The 18,265-nt window shown below is 43.8% G+C and overlaps 1 protein-coding gene across 1 annotated transcript; it reads left to right on the top strand. All coding sequences in view use genetic code 11, as the record gives it.

Moving 5' to 3' along the window:
* Positions 1 to 444: 444 nt before the first annotated feature.
* EGR_08873 (hypothetical protein) lies at positions 445 to 17,421 on the top strand (the record flags this gene model as incomplete). Its single annotated transcript, XM_024498122.1, has 15 exons — positions 445 to 1,719; positions 5,810 to 5,937; positions 5,983 to 6,028; positions 6,064 to 6,096; positions 6,141 to 6,173; positions 6,219 to 6,284; positions 8,155 to 8,319; positions 8,905 to 9,114; positions 11,590 to 11,742; positions 11,820 to 11,924; positions 12,022 to 12,321; positions 12,442 to 12,549; positions 12,783 to 12,896; positions 16,324 to 16,698; positions 16,795 to 17,421. 15 exons carry the CDS (start codon positions 445 to 447, stop codon positions 17,419 to 17,421), a joined length of 3,738 nt encoding a protein of 1,245 aa, XP_024347454.1.
* Positions 17,422 to 18,265: the final 844 nt, after the last annotated feature.

Here is an 18,265-nt window from a genome sequence, read left to right as displayed (position 1 = left end):
GACAAGTTTTTCATCGAGTCCTCCTCCTCCGCCTAGAAGAGGGGAAAAAGAAGCGGATTTAGTCGATCAATGAGAGGACTTTGTGGACAGACCAACTGGGGGAGTGAAGTGCCTGTCGGTCATGCCGAGGCATCAAGACACACACACACACACACACACAGAGCGGTGGGACGGACAGGCGAGAACATGCGCAAATGGTGGTGAGACTAACAGTCCGCCTGTCCTACTACCCCAGCTATTACTGGCATACGCAAACGCTGGGTCTCTGTGAGGCAGACAGGCGAAAGCACAACCATACACACGCATAACACTCACACATACGCATCAAACGCACACACACACGTGATGGCACGAGTTTTCGAGAGCGCTTAGACTGAAACGCAGCGCATAGAACGCTGTGCGTGTATGTCAAGAAGCCACTTTCGACTGAACAAGAGAGGGAGAATGAGTGATGACCACGAAGACGCTGGGGACGGGGGAGGCTTGATTACCATCACCACGGACGGCATGGAGGCACTGAACACCAATGGCACGAAGGAGATTGTACCACCGGATAGCCCCAAAAAGGGAGACCTTTACGTGTTAAGCACCACGGTCGCTCCAGACGGAGGAATGGAAATTCGACGAACTCTAGTGGATGCTGGAGAGAGGACGGATCTTTGCACGGATAGTGATGACACTATCGTTGCACCTGGTCAGGAAAGTTCTCTGCATTTGGAAGCTCCGCCTTCTCCCCCTGAAGAGAACAGGATTTTAAACAATCAAGAAGTAGAGGAAACACAACGAGCTGAAATTCAACTCTCTCTTCCAGAAGTTCCACCCACGACCGAGAAGGATGAAGTGAAAACAGAACCCAAAGAAGTGATCGAGGAGCACGAAATAGAAATCCAAAAAGATCAAGTGGATGACAAGAAGGAAGATCGGAAATCCGAGGCTCAGGAAGTATCCGAAGAGCCTAGATCTGTGAGCCTGAGGGATGAACAGATGCACGATAATGAAGAATTAAAAGCAGAAATTCAGAAAGTCATCGATGAGTGTGCAGCTGCTATCGAGGAACAGCAGACAGAGGTGAACACAGGATCGGAAGATGAAGCTGCCGAAGGGATTAAGGAGCATAAAATGGAAGTCCAGGAAGCTCTGCATAAGGAGGACGAAGAAAGGGCAGTACATGAGGCGAAGGGAGTGATTGAGGAACAGAAATTGGAGGTTCAGGAGTTGCAACAAACGACGGCCGATGAAAAGGCGAAAGCTGAGTCTAACGAAGTCGCTGAAGAACATAAATTGGAAATTAAAGAAGTTGACCAAAAACAGAAAGAGGAGCCGGTGAAAGTGGAGCCTAACAAGGAGAAAAAACCATCAACTACTAAGGTGAAACGCACAATGACTCTACCTGCTGCATCCCGTTTCACGCTTCCATGGCAGAAGAAGCACGTGGAGGATGATTCCGGGGCGACACAGGAGTCGAAAGCCCACAAGAAATCTGCCAAAACCGAAGCGACGACGGCGAAGCCGCCAACAACCGGAGCATCGAAACCGATTTCAGGTGTGATGAGGAACTTGAAGAAGGGTTTCAAATTCAAGTTGGGTGGCTCCAGCAGGAGTGGCGAGGACTCCGCCCCGGGAAGGATTCCCCAGATATCCGGTTCACGACCTTCACCACGGATTGTTTCAAGTCTTAATATCACACCGACACATCAGGAGGTAGTCGCCACTGAACCCGTAAGTTGAGCTGCATTTTTGATTCTCACAGATATTTGCGATTGAAGGAATTTTTGCGTCTATCAGTAATTTTTTTCACCCACGCCTTGATGGATCCTAGCTCTGCGTTTGCGTCTTTTTTTTCTCCTTTTGTTTCCGCTGATCTTGGCTGCGTGATCGACGATCCTGCAATATTTTCGTAGAACTGTGTGTGCATTTGCGTGTGTGAGAGAGCCTGAAAAATCTGACTTACGGCGTCACCCTAATGCGTCAGTGTTGCGACAGTGAACCCACTCCCTTTGGTGTGTGATTTTGGGGCACCCTGCACTCTTCCACCTTGGATGTTGCAGCCTGATAAGTTTTGACAGCTGTCAGTTTGCTTTGCCAGCTGTAATGGACCCTGCTACACATTGACTAGATCACCCTTTATTCTCTCTACTGGTGTCTTCTTTGTCGTTTTTAATAGCCATGGAAGTGGTGCCAATACGCACCGTGCGGTGTATGATTCGTTCCTCTGGGCCATCGTGTGTAAAGCTCCTCTGTTGCTGACTAGCAGACCACTTTCACATTGACACAGCTGGCTTGACCCACGCACAAGCTTTTTTCTATCTCCTGGTCAACAATTTTGGCTTCGCGTAACACCTGTGTCCATGATGAATCAGACACATTCATCTTTCAAATGTGTTTGCACGTGTGTGTGAATGCGCATGATCAGTAAATAAATCCGCTGTTAAGGTGATGCCCTCACCCACTGAGGAGCATTTCATCGTAAATCAGCAAAAATTCGAAGTTCAAATTGATACTTGGGCCTTTTTTCTTCTCTTCACTACTCGATTAGTTTGTAGTCCTAACGACATACTCATTCCCTCTGCCAAGCTTATAAGAAGTCCTCCCTTTCGGAACCGCCTACACCTCCGACTTACTGGCCACTATGCGAAGGGATAAAGTAGGGGAGAGGTCCTCTTAAGTACAAAGCAAAGTACTTTTTAAGTCTATCATGCGGTGTAAATTAACCTTGAAATCTTGGATGAAGTAAATACACGCACCGGAAACGATCGCCAAATTTGACCAATCACGCGGCACGGAAATGAAGTCTCGTACGGCCGGGGGAAGGAAAAAACGAGGCGAGGCAAGACGCGACAAGGTGGGGTGGAAGCAATAGTTAAAAAGCCAGCTGCCTAGCTTGTTGCGATCTTTAAATAAGGAGAAAAAAAGCAACCTTGTCCGAAATCTGCACCAGTAGTAACACCGCCTGTAGTTATTCATTTTGAAAAATTCAACCGGCCATGCTGATCCTCCTTGATTGTGGCAGTCGGGTGGTGTTTTGGGGCTCAAAAAGGAAGGTTCAAAGGCGCAAAAAAGTGAGATTTCAATTAGTAAGTTGGAATTTCTTTAATTCATCTAAAAAAGTTCGGTCATTAAATTGGCCTGCGAGCTGAGCCACCTTGTAGAGGAGTGCGTCCATGAATTGGGAATGTTTTACGATCTAAATAAGTTAGTGTGCCAGAATAGTGCAAAGAATTTCACGAAAAATAACAGATGTGACTTGTAAATGAATCAGCTGCCCAATTTTTGACAATTCGAGTTGGCTTTTGGACATTGACACGAGAGCCCAAATTTTTGCCCTGGAAAAATGTCAACTTGGTAAAGGCAAGGAACTTATTCCACAACGTCTATATCGACAGCAAACAAAACTAAAGTCTTCACGGTGAACATTCCAGGCGTTTCTTTAGATTCTTCTCACCGGTTTTCTTAAAAACTGGACATCAAAAACCACTTGCATTACATTTTGGCCTCAACTACGGCATCTCCGTAGTTACTAACACCAAATACTTCATAACCTTGATACTTTCTATCTAAATATTACCTAAATAAACTTTAAGTTCTGCTACTAAGGTGGAGATTTTCAAGAATTTTAAAAGTAAACGACTATGCTGCAATATAACCTGCTACATGCATTTTTGCATTAAATAAGTTTTTCTTGCTTGTAGCTAGACTCGCTTTTTTTGGTTTATGTGTGTTTGAATGAATTGTCCTCGTTTGGACTTTGATTAACCGGTATTGAAACAAGGTTACCAGCGGCTTGTTATCTCTAGATTTGGTTAGATTTCTGGGAGATAAAGTATTTTTGCCCGATTAATAAATCAGTTTTTGACCCATTTTTAAAATCTTGTTGCTTAAATCAGTAGGAATGCATTTTGACTGTAAGTTAGTGAGATTTATGTTGAAAGGTATACTGAGGAGCATATGACCTTCAAGTCCAACTTACGCAAACATAACAGAAAATAAAACAAATTACCAAATCGTTCGTTTGCAGTGAAATATTTGATTTCCCACTAAGTCAATGCCACGTACTATTTGCATAACGAAAAGGAAAATATTTTCTGGATATGACTAGGAAAATGGCTGAACTATTCCTGATTTTTAAGAAAGTGGATTATTCTCTAACCGCATATTTATATTGAATGACTTAAAAGACCTGAGGTGCATCCTTTATCTTTGAAGGCTTGTAAGCCTGAAACTTCAGTTAGTTAACCAGAAATGTTAACTTCTCGCAAGAAACAAATCAATGATTCTTTCACGCTCTAATGGCTCCTAAAGGATTTTTTTCTGTACATATTCGCTATTTGTGATTTTACTCCAAACCCATTTAGTCTGGTCATCGGGGATCGATTTGACCTAGAACAAGTTCAGTTATTTTTAGACTGTTTTACTGTTTTTTTAGTGCTGTATTTTAAGATAGAACTTTTAATAAGTAATCATGCTTGCAACACCCCCTGAAAATGATTTTGATAGAATTGCTTCCTTCCAAATCCGTACGCATATCTTAATTCACTCTTGGTACACTTTGATTACAAAACTGTGCGCAAATTCATGGGAGCCTCTTGAAGGCATTCTCATCTGCTTCATCTTCACTCAGTGTATCCTTTTGCGCGCGATTCATTTTTGCTGCGCACCCACCCCTGAGTTTTTGTGGCATAAAATTAGAAGTAGTTTAAATAATTAGGTATTTATACTTATCAAGTAAGCAGCACACCTCCATTGAGAAGGACCTCGGGGCTAAATTGACAGCTGGTGTACATTCCAACCAATCGCAATGAAGGCGGTTTTTTATCGACTGCAGCTATGTGTTTTTGTCAGTTATTTAACTTTGATTTTGGCATTTTACTTGATTTATGAAGTGGCACTTTCGAAAACGTGAATTCACTTAAGATATATGACTCTCCTCTTTGGTGTTTAATTTGTCTGTCTCTTTTGGACTGAAATGCTCACACGAGGAGATCCGACACCGCCTCGCTTTTTCACCCTTTTGCAAAGTGATACTATTTTTAAGCTGAATTGATACTTTAATCACGGAATTCTTACCGAAAACCACCTCCTATTTACTACTAGCATGCGGAAAGTCTGAGAGGCCCGCAGCAAAAGCAGCGCGAATGCAGAGGCATGTGGTGGTGCAAGCATGTTCCTCCGCCCTTTTTGTTTGTCTTATAAAGAATGCTGCAATTAGCAGTGATTACAGCCGTTTTGACTTGTTCGAACCTGATTTCGCTCGTTTCCGGGCATGATTTAGAGTCCGAGGATGAGGTTGTTGCTGAAATTTGGTACAAATTTGGTTTGTGCCCCCCTGGATTCATCCATCCACTCTACGTGGCTGTCCCCTGCGACTTTTTTGAGTAGTATCATCTGTGCTGTCTCTGAAAGCAAGGGCTTCGACAGCGTAACAGCTGCGTACCATCTGGAGTGAAATCCGAGCCGCCTGAGACCGAAACAGCCCACACTATCTTTTGACCTTTTTCCGTATCGCTTTCGCCAAGTCTCTAATATGATGATGATCCAATGTCTCTTAATGGCTTGCAAATGGGTAGCCGTTACATGACCTTAATTTGAGGGCAATAAAGTGAGTAAATGCTCCGGTTTTGTTAGTAGGCTTATTGCGTTTCATGCCACTCTCCAAATCCCAGCCTACCGTCACTCCGGATTCATTCGTCATCTACTGTGCGTGTGTGTGTGTGTGTGTCTGTGTGGATACACGATTGGGTGTTAGGTCATTTGCATGTAGCAAGTCATCTAAGAGCACACGAATACCCATATAACCTTGGGATGTAGTCAGTTGGACTCACTTCACCGTGTCTCAAGCGCTTTTCTCAGGCTCTCAGTCGGTGGAGAGCGTGTTTCGACAGATAGTCTCTCCTCCTCCTCCTCCCCCATTCTCCTGGTGTCTACCATGCTGGGTTCACTGTAAGCTTCATTTCTACCAGCGAATTTTATTACTGACTTGAGAAGTCGCTTTCTAAAGGAGAACGTCACCACGGAAGCTCAGGCCTCTATTGTAAGAGATTGTTTTCTTGCTCTTTCCAACCCTAGGATGGTTACTGTCTATGTGAACACTATCAAGAGGTAGGCAAATTTACCTGTCTCTGTATAAGATTCCCCCTTTTCAGTTCAATGAATACGACCACCAAGGGAAAATGAAGGTATTTTCAAAGGGTTTTCTTTAAAATTTCCCCTATGTTTCTAAGGCCAACGGAGTTGGTGGAGACGGAGGTCTCCTGACGTATGAAAGCCGTGAAATTCAAGCACCTTTGGTACGTACTACCTCCTTTCTGTACTTTTCTTGCAAGCATTCATGACAGGGACTTCGGAAAGTCGTTTTTGCTAAATAAGTAGTAGCTGGGGGATCTAATCCCCCCCTTTACTGAATGAAGCTTTAAAATATTTTTTCCCCTTTTCACCGCTTTATCAGTAAGTTTTATGGTTTCCAAATGGAGAACGCCACCTCCTTAAAGAGTCCAGCAACATTTTTGGCACTTTATAAACCAGTTGTCAGTTGAGCCAATTGGCAGTCAGGCCTGACAACGTCGAAGAGACCACCCCCTCCTTAAATCTAATCACGTATTCGCACCCAATCTTAACGGACACAAATTCATCTTCCCCTGAGGAACTTTAGCGTCTCTCCATTGGCCAGACCTCCCACCACCTCATTCGCTACCATTGTAGTGCTTTTGTCTGGGGATCAGTCGAATCGCAATGCCTACCCACCTACTTAAACAATGTTGTTGGGAAATAAGTAGTATTTGCCTCAAATGTAACTGAAAACAGAAATTGTGCTAGCCGAAAGCTTTTGTCTCAATATCGCCCCATCTGGCATGTATAATGTTCAGTGCGTGTCCAGGAAAACTACAGCTACTGCGCAGATATGCGTGATATCTAGTGCTGAACAACGGGCCAAAGTCCCATATTTTCTATTGTTCTACATCGACCGTATTGTGACAACTGACTTGCAATGATTGAGCTCATGTGAGTGTAGCTGTGGTGAGAGAGAGAGAATGGAGGGTGAAGAAGTTAAAATAACAGAGGACGCAATTCTTTCAGCTTGTCGGCGTCGGTACCCTCGTAAACACGATTAATGCTGTTGGGCTATCCGAGGCTGCACTAACTTGGCATGTGGGATGGAGTTGGTGTGCTCACTGAAGCGTAGATTTCTCATCTAGAGCGTGGATTTTGGGCTCTGCTATCACCCACTGACTGTAGATTCAGTTTCGCCAACAGATTGATCGCCTTCTGGTCTGCACAAGTGAAAGTCAAGTCAGAATGAATTTATCTTTGCAGAGGTATTTAACTCCTTTTCACTTCATGGGGCGATGATTAAAAGTGTGACCAAATGTGCCCTTTTAGTGTGAAACTTTGGCCACCTTAACACTGCGTGATTCATCCCCTCCGCTTCCGATCCGGTTGAAGTAAACTTTGAGGGCAGTGAAAAAGACGGGAATTTTTAGTAGGAAAGGATCGTTTATGAGGCGTCAGCCCTGGGTGCGGGAGACAGGACCGGCTGTCGAAAGTAAACCGTCAACTTTGCATAACCTGCATTTTTTCCTCAGGAAAAAATCTCTACTACTTATTAGTTATAAGCATCCCTTTTGCCGAATGTCGATTAGCGAAAAGGAATCAAAATGGCACTCAGAGAATAATTAAGTGGGGAAATTTCGCCTAGAATGGGTGTGCAACTTGATTATTTGTGAGAAAATGCATTTTGGAGGCGGCACATGCTCCAGAATGATATTTATTTAAATTATCGCTTGTTAGTCGTCTTATGCTAACTGAAGAAGGGGGGTTTTTGATTCAACCGTATCAAGAAAGTGATACTCTCTTCAACATTAAGTCAGTGCTTTAATGTCACCGCTTTTCTTTGTCATCACCATTCGTCTCTTGGAGTTGGTTTGCCACCACCGTGGCACAGACGGAGTTTACGGTTGTGATTGCGTGTGTATGTGAGTGTATGTGGGTATGTGTGCTATACCAACCACTCAAAATTGATGAACATAATCTACGTGCGTGTGTGTGTTGGTGCTGGTGCTATTTACCTGTGAGCGACTTCATTTTTATCGCTTCTTTACTCACTGTTGCTTTCTCTCGCACTGCCTCATTCACTATAAAATTATTTCCGGTATCCACCAGGAGTCGCCTACAACTTGTCGACGCAAGGAACTCGACAGCATTCTCAGCGCAATGCCACCCTCACCAACACCCTCAACTGAGTCTTTGCATAAAGTTGGCGAGGCTGGTGGCTCCCCCCACATCTATGATAATCTTCCAGCTGAACAACAAAACGGAAAAAGTCCTGTGAGTGGTATCACGCGCTTGACCTCTGCCTTTTGCGCTTGAACCCGTGCTGACACCAGTTATTATACAATAAAATTGATTTTTAGGGACACGATCACAGATTGGGGTCATTTTATGTTACATTTTTCTCTCTTTTAAATCATTTACAATGGGAAGAACAAATATGAGCGAATTTAGAAGTGCTAAATCGTTTAAGTGACTCTCTTCCAGCGATATATGCCAATTGTTTACCAGCTATTCCGCGGTCAGTAGCGGTCGAAATGTTCCGTAGAATCCATTTAGAGCAAGTGAGGGAGAACGCCAACTTGTACCTAACGTCGTTTGTACGCCAAATGCACACTTATGGCGTTGCTAAGGTCCAGGCAGACGTTTGATTAGACGACTTAGAGCAAAGCCTTCTTTGTTTATTGTGAATGCTACCTGAGCCCCTGCCGACCACGGCTGACATAATTAAACGAGGTAGAAATTACAATGGGGTTGCATTTTATGGGTGCCTTCACCACAATTTCCGCCCATCTGCGTCTTCCTAACAGTATTTTTCCAAAAAGAAGACGATAAATATTGACTAAACATTTTTCTTTTAAGAACACACCAGCTGAGGAAGAAATATGCCCATCTGTTGCTACAAAGCCCGTATTAACAACAATTGCACAAGCCATAAATGAGAAGAAGGCTCGAGATATGATGGAAAGTATAAAATCTGAGAGGGCAAATGGAGCAGTGGTTGCAAATGACCTCAAACCTCCGCGTCCTCCACCAGCAAAGAATGAACAATCGAATTCCACCAAAGCCTCTGTAAGTGGTGTTTATCTGTAGTTAGTTAGTTAGTTACTGGAGAGCCAGCCCGTATAATATGAACACTCTACTAAAGAAACACCTTTAAGGTCGACGTTAGGTGACAGAAGATGACCGCTCCTAATTCTTTGTTGTGAATGAGTGCACATAATGTGAAGTTTCTCTTCTTCAACATTTTACTCCTTAAAAAGTACATCATTAGGCAGGGTGTGAGGGATTTTTCTGAGTAAATTAGGCTGCAATAGGAATGCATCAAGCCCATTAACCATCTCTTCCGCTATCCTCAGCTCCTCCAGTCTAAAGCATTTGCGGTAAGATCTGATTTAGCGCAAATTCTTGGAGTATGTGTGTGCAAACACGGTTGCTCCTTTGGCTTGTCTCAACGGAAGCTGGGATTTCTTAAAAACGTAGTCAATGTGACAGGTTTTCCTCCTTTTTTTGCACAGCCAGAATAACAATCTTGCCGCCGAAGTAGCACACCTATATGGCTTTAAGAAAGTGCCGAATTTTAATGGGAAAAATGGGTTGGGTAAAATAGTCCCTGATGAGCCATTAAAGTGTTTACTCGCAAAATTTATTACTTGTTATGTTGTTTTAACTTGATGTGGTTTGTCCAATCAGACGAAGGCCTTCATGCACATCAGTCAAATAAACTAAGAAGTTGCAATAATCAAAGTTCACTAAAACTTGTAAATTTTACTCCGGATTCCCTTCAGGGTTATTAAACTAGGCGTGTTTTATCCCAAAATCTAAGCAGGTCTAGAAACTAATAAATTTTGTGCGAAAGAATTAAATTTTGCGATGTTACATGATTATTGTGCGCTGGGCTGCAACCATTAGGTCCTTTGTGTGCAAGAAATGACGAAGTAATATCCTCTGTGAATCATTTAACTTCGTTTATAAGGGACCCACATTCAGATACCCTGTGCTATGGGAACGGCAAGGACTTTCTGCCTACTTAGATTGCATCACCTACTTCTCTACGGTGGATAAAATTATTTTTGCTTTTATTCAAAAGACGGCTTTTTTCCTATGGAATTGGAGGGACTGCTTAAATTTAAAGGTAAAGCACTGTTTAAAGTAGATTTGTAGCATCATTGTGTTGGTGCTAGTGGAATTTATAAAGCTAATTTCGGAGGTGGTGCTAAAGGCTATGGGCTTCATCCTAGACAAAAAAGCGGAGAGTATCCCTCCTAGCATGATTAATGCGCCTGCTGGTGCGTTTTATTAAGAAGACCCTGCACTACGAACGCACATTTAGTCTCGCGCCTGTTGTGGCTGTTAGAAAAGGGTGCTAACGATTTATCATTAGGCCCGAATAATGCCGAGACCGCACCACCTTTCGGGTACTAGCCTCTTTTAATCAGAACAATGAATTGTGGATGGTGAAGTATGAGGCAAATGTTTTGGTTTTTGGTGCATTCGTTTGTAGAATTTAGTTTCTTTCAAGTGGCAGTTTGGCATCACAGCTTCTTGTATCTTAACATTAATGAGTTATTGCTGCAGTGAGTGCCGCTAATCAGTAGACTTTTAACCAACCCCTAAACATGGAACCCACCCAGGAAGTGCTTGTGACATTTAATTTCCAAATGCTCAAGCTCTGTGTGGGAATGAGCCCTCGATCCGACCCAGGACTTGACAACCAACTTCATTGTCTGGATGTAGACCAGCTAATTGATTAACAAGTCTCCGTGGTGGATTGAAGCATCTTAGGCGGTTGTACAGGCCTATTGCTCCTCTCTATCCCTCCTTGTATAAGAAAAACAAAAGCCTTAAAGAGCAAAATTGAATCTTTCACCAGTATGGCCGACAATTTCGACGGTTTAAAAAAGGACTGCCTATTATGAATGGCTAAGGTAAAACAAAGATCTCCCACACATGTCGTATATTTCCTACGAACACTTTCCTTCAGTTAGGTAATTTCACCTTAGCTGCAGCGACTCCTCAACTTAACTTCACTTATCAGAATATTTATTCTCCAGTTAACTTAATTTGGCTAACTTCCAAGAATTAACTTAAGGCCTTTAATCTCATTTAGATTACAAATAAAATCCTTAAAACTTATTGTAAACGCTCCGATTTTTCACCTTTTTTTTGTGGGAATTAACATCTCTTAATGCAATCCAATCATCCCTCTCAACAATACTTTTACGGAAATATAGCAAAATAATTAGGAAAAAATCTTATCCTTTATATAGCCTCAGAGAGTTAATATTCTGGACGTATACTGCATTTTAAAAGACAGATTTCTTTGTGAGTAGAAGTTTTTCACTGGAAGAGCTTTTCCTGCAATGTCGAGAGCGCCTAGCTGTGGTTAGTTTCCCTCCCCTTTATTTGCATAACGCCTCAGTGGATCCACCTTGCTCCGTGCTAATATTGCCTAAGCAAAATCATAATTTCTCCCTCCACATTTGTGTGTCTCTTTTAAATAAAGAACTTTGAAATTTTACTCTGTACTTGGTGTCTTTGTTGAAGCCACGCAATCTTCCACCGCCTCCGCGACCATCAGCACCTCCACGGGTGCTGGAGAAGTCGTACACAATGGCTGCTAGCAGTCCACCGCCGTTAAGTGATGTGGAAGTCATAAGTCCTGTGTCCGCGCCTTCACCGGTGCATTCAGCTCCTGTTGTGAGTTCCTCGCTCCATCTACTAATAACTTATTAGTAGTACTGTCTCTCACCACGTTTGGACTTTGTGCCATACAGCAAATGCGGTCAGATTATACCAATGCTACGACCAGTCTGGACAGAAAAAAACTCTATCGAAGTAAAGAGGAGACGAGAGCTGCTAAGATGACTACACTTAGCCGGGTAAGACATGAAAATAACGAATTGTCTTCGAGTTGCATCTGACCCCGATGTCAGCAGATCGAATTTAGGCCTAAATTGCCTTCCTCCTTTCACTCAGCCCATGACAATACACGAAACGAGCTTCACGGTGAAACGAAAACTCAATGAGAGTCAGCACAGATCACTCGACGAAGGCTCGCAGCCTCCCAAGTCTGGCCAAAAAGTTATCTTCGAGCAGAAGGATTCATTCACTTTGCCCAAATTTTTGTTGGGCAGTAAGAGAAAGTCGGTCCCGGCTCCTGTATTGCGTCCTCACTTGGCTAACAGCCCTACCACTGAAGGAAATCGAGCTAGCGTCCTCAAACCTATCACTGCGTCTGAGGATAATAGCACTCCATTATCACCGACCATTACTAGCGTAAGCTTTCCGTATCTTGATTTACGATCTTTTGGTCTGGAATCCCAAAAGTGAGAGGAAGTGACACTCCATTACAATGTAGTAGATGGCGCCAACTCCACCATTCCTTGTGCTTTTCAGATGCAGTGCAGTATGCCTCCGGTCCGCCCAATTGCTACTGCCTCAGTCTGTGTTCAAACAGCACCTCTCAGGCCCAAAGCACCCGTCTCGAGTATTCCTTATGGAAAGGTACCGTCTCTTTTAAAAATTACCTCCCTCTCCAAAACTACGTTCATACCGCAGCGATCAAATAGCGTCTAGAGTGGTTGAACTAGAGACCGTCTGCAACCTGATTGGTTCTTTTGCCTAGACATTTGTCTATCGGTAGTTTAACATCGCTGGTAGGCATCTCGACCAGCTACCTGGTATCTGCTAATCGGTAGAAGAAGAGCCATTAACAGGCGAGTTGTTGGCAATTTTAGGAGCGACCAACCCTGTTGGCTTTAGCGTCCAAACTAGGAGAGCCGAGTGAACACACCCAGGATACAGCTTTTAAAGAGGCCTATTTCCAAAATTTGATCAAACCTTCGATTAAGGTTAGCCTGCCCGCCATCTACCTTCTCTCATGACAAATTAACGCACTACATCTATCAACGCTTTAAAAAGATCATTTCCAACATGTCTCTTCCCCCGCCCACCCCCACCCCCCTAATCATCACCTTTGAATAAGCACAAGTCCAACACCTTACCTATGAGTAACATCGGTCTCATCGCTTCGTGGTCTGCGGATTTTGTAAACCACATTTGTTGAGGAAGTGACAACGTGTAGCAGTCAAGTGAGAAATGCGACGTTGGTATCTTTGGCACCATCTACTCCTGGAACGTGAAAGATGGTCGCCTCCGAGATGATATAGTGTTAATTCTAAGGTCTTGTCAGAACAGGCCGTGAGGCACAAAAATTATCAATACTTTGACAGAAGAAAGTTGATGTTTCCACCCACATTTGATATGGACATGGGCAAAGCCTTCCATTGTGGGATTTTTATTCAGAGCTGTTGTTGTTGAATCTTGTGCTCCTAAGTAGTGCTAACGTGTCCTCTTAATGCTGTATCTTCCACCGTTTGGGTGTCTTCTGTCAACACTTTATTCTGACACGTAAAATATGCTGCCTTTTCTAAGCGTTCAGCTAAAAATTACTCCTACATAGTTTTCATACAGTTGAGTCAGTATACTACTATTTAAGTGTCAGTAGCAAACAACACCAAGTCTGATTTGGACAGCTACTTTTCACACACCAAATAACACCGATTGAATTGGAAAAGATATTCCAAATCATGGAAAGGAGGTGACGCTAAATTTTTGCGTAGTTTTGGTATGAATTACTGTTGCCTTCATCATTAGGCTGTACTCACCGCGTCGATTTTGCTGCCACGGTTGCTGCTCTGCCCGACTGGGCTGCTCACCTACCCAAAAGGCTTCGAACCGTCTGCACATCCAAATCCACTATGAAGAGAATAGACGCGGTTGTCCACTTGGATTATTTTGTTTTTTGGCTCCATATTCTGCACTGGCAGTGCATAAAGTCAACTAGGTTGTTAGGTAGTTCAATAATTATTCCACTCCTACATTCTTGGCGCACTGGAGTCTACCTCTTGAGAAGTAGACAGGTGATAGCAGTAGAATGGAGGCATGCAAAATCACTTTCTCTCACGCTTTAATGTTAGAAAACCGACTGGAATGCGAGATTTAACTGTAGGCATAAATGAGGAAATTTGGGAGAAGGTCCCAGGTTTGACTCGTCCATCTACAATGCCACTGCTTGACTGACTAGATGCAGTCCAAAAATACTTCTTTTTGCTGTCTACTGTTGCACCTTAACCCTCTTGGCAGGAGATCCGCACTCCAAATCCGCGCAAACGAGTTTTGGGCTAATTTCTTTTAAATTTTTGTGGAACTTCTTACGGGTAGCTTGAATAAACTCGATGACAAGCTCTATTCAGATCTTCTGCGGAATTGTAGCCGAGCTCGCTGATTATACCTTTCTGAGAGGCTACTTCACCATGGATTGCGAAGACAAGGCAGCTAAATGACACGTGGAAGCACTTGGAGTACTGGAACCTCGTTTGGAGGAACGGCATGTCATTGGGTCACCCTTCAAATCATCTGTTGCTACAGATTGATTCCATGAGCTTTGGCGACCGTGTGTAGACGTGGCGAGCTCGCCAGCCTGCTGAATGCTGAGAGCGTCAGCCTGGAAAGGGTTGGTGAAATATCCAATGTGTTATGCGTGCCTGAAGTCTAAGCATTGAGTAGAAGACTACCATCAAAGTTGACGTTGCAGCGGACGACACCAATCACTGCCACATTGGTCGAAATATTCTAGGGGCAATGCTGAAGTCACTAGGCCCTCTGATGGCATCGCAGCAGTGGCTTAACCTCGTGTTCATGAAACCTTACTTTCTTGAAGAACCCCATTTGTGATTCTGGCGGTTCACCTCCGTCATGAAGAAGTGGTTGCCCAACACCTTCTTTAATAGCTACTTCAATGCGGTATTGCTGATTTCGCCGAGCGTTGACGCCATCCTCACCATCAAGGAGCTCAATGGTGAGTCCACAGTACAAGATGACCTGATGGATTTCAGCTACGTGTCAGTCAGCAGTGCATCGGGCTTGGCCGGTCAAGGCCCTGACCAAGTTGAAGCCATTTAAAGGTTTTCAATTGAACCCACATAACGAAACAGCCTAAGTCATGGGTCATTGCCACCCGTAGATGACGTTGAAGTTCATGAGTTGGACGAAGTTGTCTTTTCAAGGAGATATTATGGGCTAGAAGGGTGCTATGTTGTGTTGGATGTTCCTCACGCAGTGATGGTTGATTTCGGCTCCAGTAGCGCCAATGGAGGCCATCAAGCCTTGGTCACCTGCCTTGATGGGCTTCAAGAAACGCCTCCAATTGAATAGAAATAATGCCTGAGAGACAACAAAAATGAAGGCGTCATTTATTTGGTTGGATTCTGTGACTGAGCATCACCAAACCAACATTCCTCGTGACTGGCCTGTTTAGGGTGCTCATCGAGTTCCGAGGACATCACTACGTTCTTGTGGATGATACTAAAGCTATGGTCCACCGTGTGGAGATGTCTTCTGCTGACCGAGATGGTATAAAATGCCTCTAGTGGTCTGATAGTGACTTGACTTACAAACTCAAGGCCTATCGCACTGCATTACATGCGCTGAGGCCTACCACTTCTCCTTGTGGAGGTCTATCCCCAAAAAATCATTAACTTGGTAACGGAAGTCTTCCACGTAGGGTTCCGCTGACTGAACTTACTCTTAATTGAAGAGGTAGAAACTATGGCATATCTTCTGCTAGAAACACTGTCATGTAGAGATTTCAGCGTAAAGAAACCCCTTAGGAATGCTCTAGACCTTGATCATTGGGCTCTGAAAGTCAAAACGACTCTGATTGTTGAATGGGATGGAGGACAGACAGCTTTGTCTTCCTTGTTGACCCCTGGAACGAAAAATTGTTTCACCACTCCTTTGAGGTGAGCATCTCGAAAAGATCGCTCTGTAAAGTGAACATAAATTGCTGAGGAAACTTCTGAGACTGCTACTGTCGAGAGCTACAAGTAGTGACGTAGACCGAGGTAACATGGTGCCTCTGCCTTGCAGATTGAAGGTCCAGCTGCAGTTTGCCTGCTCTTTGTTTAAGGTCACGGGAGAGGTGGATACTCTACCTCGATCCCAGATGGAGAGTAAACTATTAACTGTCAAAAACTACTACCTTTGTTTTGCCACCCTTGCCGCTATTTCGATTTCCCAAATGTTATTTCCATCGCCGCACTTGCTGCCCTGTAAAAATGGCTTGATCTGCTGGCTGTACTTTCTCTGCTTGCCTTTGTACATTTGCTTCATCATCCTCCGAGAAACAAATTTTTCCGATTAGTGTGATTTGCCGCTCACATCCACTTACTGCTGCCACAGCTGCCCTAAGAGTTTACTTGCCTTCTTTGCCGCCAGAGTCCCCAAATGGCATCATCTCCTGGCAATGAACTTTCCTTGCCCCTGTTGGGATACCAAATCGCGGAAGAGGCTAAAACTCCTGACGAAGGCAAATCCTCAATCTTCGCGTTTTCCCATTCCCACAAACTGTGGTCCATGAGGCTAGAAGGTGAGGAATCGGCCTCCGAGAAGCTGGTGAACAAATGCCTCCTGGAGTACACTGCCGCCTGTGCTCGATTAAAATCCGTAGATCTGCAAGGGGAGTTTGCAGGTTTCCATTGGCAGTGCGGTGATCTCAGTGAGGCTGGATGGTTCAAGCGTGGCACTTTGGCAGGATATAGCTCACTGGAAGTGTATCACGATCCCTCGAAGCAGCTTGACTATGTAAAATTGGTGAGTACTTTCTATGAAATTACTAAAAGTTACTGGAGTCCTGGAGTCTTGTTATCTAGAAGTTTAATTGTAAAACACTTTCCTTCACTCTTGCAGCCGCCAATCCAATACTCCGTCGGAAGCATAATCTATCCAGAAGCCACAATTGATGCACTATTGTCCACATGGATCAATGAGAGCCACTTAGGGACTCCTTCAACATTACTTCTATTTGAATCCCCCACTGATACTGAGACCGCCTTCCATCCTGCTTTAGCGATAATTCGACTCTCCGACGTACTTCAAGAGCTCACCGTATCTGAAAACCCTTCCTGTGACATTCATCCCAGCATCGCACTAGCAGTTCTTCTTTCAATTGATCAGTGTTCCTCGAAGCTTTCGCACAATTTGAAAGGTGGGGAGAAGGCCTTCCTAAATTTGGATCCTGCGGAGATCACTCTCCTCTGCTCACCAGCTAATTGTCTGGTTATCTTTCGTATTGCTGACTCTGAAGGTGACTGGAATGTTAAAAAAGTGCTCCTGGAGCTGCATAGTGATCACGCGGACTCCCTAGAGGCTACAATAAACGCTTGCATGGAAAATCTCTCCAAATTAGTCACTACGAAGGTGCACCTTTCGGCCTTGCTTCAAGCTATTGCACCTCCAGATTGGATAATGCAAGCTGGTGCCCGCAGTGCACTTGAAAAGGCTAACTCTGCAGTCCCTTCAGGAAATGAGGATTAACGGACAGGGGGAAGTAAGGCCCACTCCATCCCTCCCTCCCCTCATTCGTGTTGCTTCATTTCCCTCCTCTCACCGTTCTTTTTCGTTAATGTCTTTCGCGTCTCCATTGATTGAATGTATGACAGACCGGTTGATTTCACCTCTCTCTCTCTCTCATAATGTGATTCTCAATTCACCGCGTCTGAACATATTTCATGCCCGTGTTTATAAAATGACGATAATGATGGTGATGTCAAATACGAAAATTTCACTGAGTCTCATACGTCTAAAAATGTGGAAATCTCTGCTCCTCTCCCCACTTTTCTTCTCCTTATGCTTTTATTTTGTCGGTTTGTTTGCTCATTTGATTAGCTGCTTGGGATGTCCCTGTTCAGAGCCATCGGCTTCACCTGTTCTGCTGTTTGATAGGAGCCCACCTCATTTCTTCTCTCCCACGCTCCCGCCCCCACCCCTGTTGCCCCAAGTCAAATGTTTTGTTCAAAAGAGTGATCAACGAGCTTACTTCATCTTTACTCTTATTTCTTTCTTCTTTGGCCGCTAACTCTCAACGCATGGATTTAAAACCCCACCATGGTAAGGAGGTTTGTGGCTCGATAAATTGAACCTCGCTGAAGGCTTTAGATGTAAAAATACTTTTACCCCTTTTATTATGTCCAAGTATTTGGCTAAAGACGACAATAATGTTATAATAGCATGATATATGTTTTGGGAGTCATCATTAAGCAAAATGTGCAAAAATACATTGAAAGGACTCACACGCACTCGGCTTTTATACCTAGTTATTCTTCGTTAGAACATGACTGGTTATATTTTTTGCGTACAAATAAAAGTCGGTAGTTAGTAC

This window comes from Echinococcus granulosus (genome assembly GCF_000524195.1).
Source record: "Echinococcus granulosus chromosome Unknown EG_S00122, whole genome shotgun sequence".
Classification (NCBI taxonomy): Eukaryota; Metazoa; Platyhelminthes; class Cestoda; order Cyclophyllidea; family Taeniidae; genus Echinococcus; species Echinococcus granulosus.
Note: the sequence above shows the minus strand (reverse complement) of the source record. Positions and strands in the feature narration are given on the sequence as shown.